The following is a 5,411-nucleotide window of genomic DNA, read 5'->3' as shown; positions in this document are numbered from 1 at the left end:
GTGTGTGAATGGGTGAATGACTGAATGTAGTGTGAAGCGCTTTGGGGTCCTTAGGGACTGAGTAAAGCGCTATACAAATGCAGGTCATTTACCTTTTTTTTTTTTTTTTAAGACACATCTCCCTCATTAACAGTCCCGTACACCTTTTCCCTCCCCGCCTCCGTGCCGCCCGGAGAGCTCACCGTGTCACCCCTCCTCTGCAACAGGCCAGCAAACCACGCCCCGCCACAGTTAGATTCAACATGTGGGAGAACCCTAAAATTAAAAGTTGTGGTCTAATGTGAGCTTGAGGAGATTTTCTTTGTGGACAGGCTGTGATCAGCTGAGCTGCTGATCTTTGTGGATTCACACAGCTGACTTTAACAGATGTCAGCAGATGTTTCATGAGCCATCTTTGCTAACTTCCATTTCTCAGAGTACAGCGGTCCTTCGTTTATCGCGGGAGTTACGTTCTAAAAATGACCCGTGAGAGGTGAAATCCACAAAGTAGCTAGCTTTATTTTTTACAGTTATTATAGATGTTTTAAGGCTGTAAAGGCTCTCACTACACACTTTCTACACTTTTCTCAGACAGGCACGAACATTTTCACACTTTTCTCTCCTGTTTAAACTCTCAAAGTTCAAACGTTCAGAGAAAAATAAGCCCAGTATTACAGAATGAAACCAAAGATCAAACCCTGTTTTCAGGTCCAGAATAGAGCAGCTGCCAGAGAATTCAACATTAATGAATCAATGGTACGGAAGTGGAGGAGGCAAGAAGAATGAATAAAGTTTGTAGAGTAACAAAGTACAAGTACTTTGTTACTTCTCAGCTCTGTCTGAAACACAACAACACTTTCTCCAAAACATATGTCACGTACACACTCCCATTTGTGTAACTATTTTAAAATCCTGGTAGAATTGTCATGATCCTGGGTTTTTGACCCAGCGTTTTGTGTTTTCTATTGTGATATATTTTGGTTCTGTTCTTCCTCAGTTTAATGTTTAGTCATTTCTGTCGGTGTTTCCTCTGTGTAAAGTCCGTGTTCCTTAGTCTGTGTCTTTGCATGTGTGAGTTCCTGTTTTATTTTGCAGGTCTGCGTCTCTCGTTAGTGTTTCTAGTTTCGCTTCCCCTTGTCTCGTTATGTCCAATTACTCCCAGCCGTGTCTCCCTCCTGTTTCCCATTCCCTGATTGCCCTGTGTGTATTTAAACCCTGTGTTTTCTCGTGTGCGTTGCTGGTTTGTCTGCGTTATTTGGTGTTTTCTGGTCTGCGTCTCTCCCTCCGTCGTCTCAGGTTGTCTCTCCGGTTGTCTCTCCGGTTGTCTCTCCGGTTGTCTCTCCGTGTCTCCCTGTATCTCCCTATATCTCTCTGCATCTCTGTTTCTGGTTTGTTTTTGTTAGTTTTTCCAGTTTAGGTTTTTTTCTTAGTTTCATGCTCACCCTCGCCATCTCTGTTTGTATCAACATTTGATGAATAAACTCACTTGCATCTGAGCTGCCTGCATAAAGGGTCCTTTAATAATTTACACACGGCTTGCCCCGCAATGACACAAATAAGCTAGTGCAATCATTTTTTTGCGTATGAAACCACAGGAGTTGTACTTACACAGCATGCATTCAACTTGTGCCAGGTCAGGGTTTCCTTTGCAAAAATCAAGTAAAACGTGCTCGCAACCACAGTAACATAATCCAGAAACACACCTTGATCAGCTGTTCATAGCACTTCCTACGTTGCAATTAACATCATCAAATTGTCAGTGCGAACTTTCAAGTCCGCCATTACCTGGGGAAACCGGAAGTGGTGTCGCTTTTTGTGGGGAACATAGTTTTCCCCCTACAGGGCCTTTCAAAGGTCAGCTGGTGTTTTTGAAAGTCATGTTTGACTTTATGCCTTTCTGTGTAGTTTCTGGGGGGCTTAGAACTTAAATTACACTGTTGGAAATTGTTTATTTTCATGCACATGCTGCTTTGTTGCAAATTGTGCACAGTAATATTTATTTTCATTTTTCCTACAGTTTATAATACGTAGTGTATCTCAAAAATGAAATAACTTTCCTGTGGTTGGAAACTATTTTGTGCAACTTTTTTACATTTACAGTTTTGAGGGATATGCCTGTGAAATTTCTGTAACTAGAAATATTCATAGGAAACAGAAGTAAACCTGCAGTCTGAGACTGAAGTGTTCTGTGGGGAAATACTGTATGTAAGATGTTTTATGTGATGAGAAGGATTTTAAATTAGATACTGGACTTAGCAGGGGGCCATGTTCTGTGCATGGAGGCTTTCAGCCCAAGTCCAGCACCCTCAGATGATACACTTAGCGAAAGGAAGGAGGCTAAGAACTAGTGAAAGTCAGAACCACTATTCAGAATGAAACGGCTAAGATCCATGAGTAAACCAGGAACATGGTGAGTACATGGTTCTGTTGAGGCAACAGAAACACAGAGAACGGAAACATCATGGAAAGACAAACCTCTGCACAACATGCACCACCAGCAGATAGAAATACCTGATATTGAAAAATCCTACCAATGGCACCAAAGGCACAAGCTCGATAGAGGCTGGGGTCTACCACACCACAGGTGCAGTTCAGTCCCAGTTCTATGGTTGAACCCTCTCACAAACTGGTGATGACCAGGCGTAGAAGAAGAAGACGGCCATAGTGATAAATATTAATGATAGGTTTGTAGCTTGAACCTATTCGCTGGAACGTTGAAGACAATATAATTACACAGCAAAAGCATTGAACACCAAGTAGGCAAAGTTCTTCATGTTACTCATGCATGAGGGAGACCTGCCTGGAGCCAAGTGTCGTTCCACCACTTGACCTCCGTCAGACTCTCAGCCAGGTTCCCCATAGCACTCCTTTTATTGTGGTTACATGAATATGCATAGGGTCATTAACATATGACGTCTACATACAAGTAAAGAGTACCGTGTGTGTGTGTGTGTGTGTGTGTGGGGTCAGAGTGTGACCCCATAAATGACTTCCCTAAACCTGCTGGTCTGGAAGTCCAACAGTTCATCTAAACAAAAGGCACTTAGCCTAAAACAGATATAGCCACGTTTATCCTACCATAAAACAATAAGACAAGGTACGACCTCTTCCCATGCTCCCAGGATGTAGGTGTGCATTCCAGTGTGGAATACACACCAAGCCTTTGCAGCCTGCTAAAGATCACACATCCTATCACTACACAATTGATTATACACCTCTAAGCATATATGGTTAAATATTTCTAAGCATAAATGACAATCAACAATACAAAACCTAACAGTTATACCAGGTAGAAGCAACATCAGGAGGACGTAACACAAAAAGCTCGACACAACCCAAGGGCTGTGAGAGGAGCTTGTGTGGAGGGTGAAGCCAATAGTGGTTCACGAGGTGTTTGGGGCACTCAGGGCATGGACCCCTAAACAGTGTGAGTGGTAGTGCTTGTAGGACCATCACGCTCCCAGTTCTGTGGCTGACAAACTGAGCTTGAAGGGTAACGACCATACAACATACAAATTGTGTCAGGAGTGCTGCTGTTTCTTTTTTCGCTCCAGTTCCTCCTCACTCTATAAATTATTTTCTTATACAAGACACATCTCCTGGATGCACTGGTACGCATCTTCAGTGATGTATCCTGGGGTCATCAGGTGTTTCGGGTCTCACAACATCCTACACCCTCACCCAGGCGACCCAGCCGGGGGTGATCAGGCCCCTACTTGCGTACCAGTAGCTACCCATGGATCAGCCCTCTTAATCCACAGCCACCTTGTGGCTTTCTCTGCCGCTTCGCTCACAGCCTGGACGGCCCTCTTCTTGGCTGCCCCAGCCATGCCCAGCCGGCCTAGGACTTTGCAGAGAGATCGTCCTGCAAAGCCCCTACATCCCACTTCTATGGGCTCATAGAAAGTCTTCCAGCCCCTTCCCCTGCACTCCTGCACTAGTTCCTGGTACTTTCCTTTCATTGGCCTCCTCGATCCGCTCCTCCCAGTGTACTGTGAGTTCCACCATGATCAGAAATATAGTGTCAGGATGATAGATGGTCTTCAGCTCTGGTATTCCTTTAAGATGTGGCCCTTTCTCTGGGCTTCTCTTTCCTGATGCAGTTTTCTCTTTAGTGTCTGTGTGATTTCACTACTTCTAAGGAGATCAGCCACAGTCCCTGATCTTTGACAGAGATTACTTTAATCCCAATTTGAGGTTATAAAGTGTCTAATCCACATCTCACACACTGTGATTCACATGTGACATTTTCAGTCTATGCAATGAATGAATTATATATTGACTTTTACAGAAAACATTTTAACAACTTTAGCCTCATTAGGTAAAATAATATGTAAATATGCATAATGAAAACCAGATTATAAGACAAAATTGTAAACAATACATATGTGGTCAGGATGTAAACAAGCATGTAAACACGTGAAACGAGCTTTTTCAGGAAGGTCTTTAAACGTGACTGAAGCTTCCCTAAAACATCATTCAAGTTTTAACTTTGCTTTCTGGATAAACTTCATTCATTTCCTCTACAGGTCAGTCTTACGTGCAAAGTGGGGCCTCAGAGTTGGAGGCTCTTCAGGAGGCCTACAGGCAGGTCCATGCTGTGGAGGATTCAGATGACCGTGGTCATCATACCTCATCTTTGGAAGTGAGATGGAGCATCAACAGACCTCTGTCTCCTTCCTCTCCTCCTCAACGTGCCCAACAGTCTCTGCAGCCTGTTTCTACCAGTGAGTCAGGTCAGAGATGATTCTACTTTAAGTCTTTGTCGGTCTGAGTATACAGTGTATAAACCCCAGGTCTGTGGTTGCTCAGTGAGCGTACCCTAACGGCTCTTTCTGACACTACAAATGAGAAAATTTGCAACATGGATGAACCCTCAATGTCATTTGACAGTTTTGGAAAAAGCATCAATATTTTTTGATTATTTTCTTTGTCCACAGATTTCAAAGACTTGAGAGAAACGTCTTCATTTCACATTTGTCACACCTGGGCTCCACTTCTGTGTCACATCATGTCACTTCATGTGTGTTAGCCCTATAAATAAGATGCATCCTACTTGTGCAAAAGTATTTGTGATGGGCAGGATCGTTAATGATAAAAGTATGCTAAGAAATTCTTTTGTCTTTGTGTGTATTTAGAGCTGCCCACTGCAGAAGAGCTGATGAGGCTCCTCCGACCAGAGGCAGCTCAAATTAGAGGCTTCACCCTCCAGCCTGTCAGGTCAGGACTACGCAGTTGATGGATTCTCAGCAAGCTGCCAGCTTGTTTTCCTCCCAGTTCATCAGTATCTCAGTGTTTGTGGCACAAATACAGCGTTCAAGTAACATTTGAAGGGACTCACTGTAAATATTCAAACGTCAGCCAACAGACAAGCTTAAATCCGACGTCACATTCTGTCTTAACTATGTTAAGGAGCGATCGTGGCTCAAGAG

General features: G+C 43.4%; 1 protein-coding gene across 5 annotated transcripts in view; it reads left to right on the top strand.

Moving 5' to 3' along the window:
• cep162 (centrosomal protein 162) overlaps positions 1–5,411 on the top strand; it is a gene marked incomplete in the record, with an annotated part of 78,361 nt that overhangs the window by 24,115 nt on the left and 48,835 nt on the right. For 4 of the 5 annotated variants that reach the window (XM_042215800.1, XM_042215802.1, XM_042215803.1 and 1 more), the window contains 2 exon segments: positions 4,509–4,715; positions 5,118–5,199. In XM_042215800.1, coding sequence (XP_042071734.1) covers positions 4,509–4,715; positions 5,118–5,199 — 289 coding nt within the window. 5 annotated transcript variants of the gene reach the window in all.

The sequence above is a fragment of the Haplochromis burtoni genome, unplaced genomic scaffold (assembly GCF_018398535.1).
Source record: "Haplochromis burtoni strain Fernald_Lab_line unplaced genomic scaffold, NCSU_Asbu1 Contig_825, whole genome shotgun sequence".
Classification (NCBI taxonomy): domain Eukaryota; kingdom Metazoa; phylum Chordata; class Actinopteri; order Cichliformes; family Cichlidae; genus Haplochromis; species Haplochromis burtoni.
Note: the sequence above shows the minus strand (reverse complement) of the source record. Positions and strands in the feature narration are given on the sequence as shown.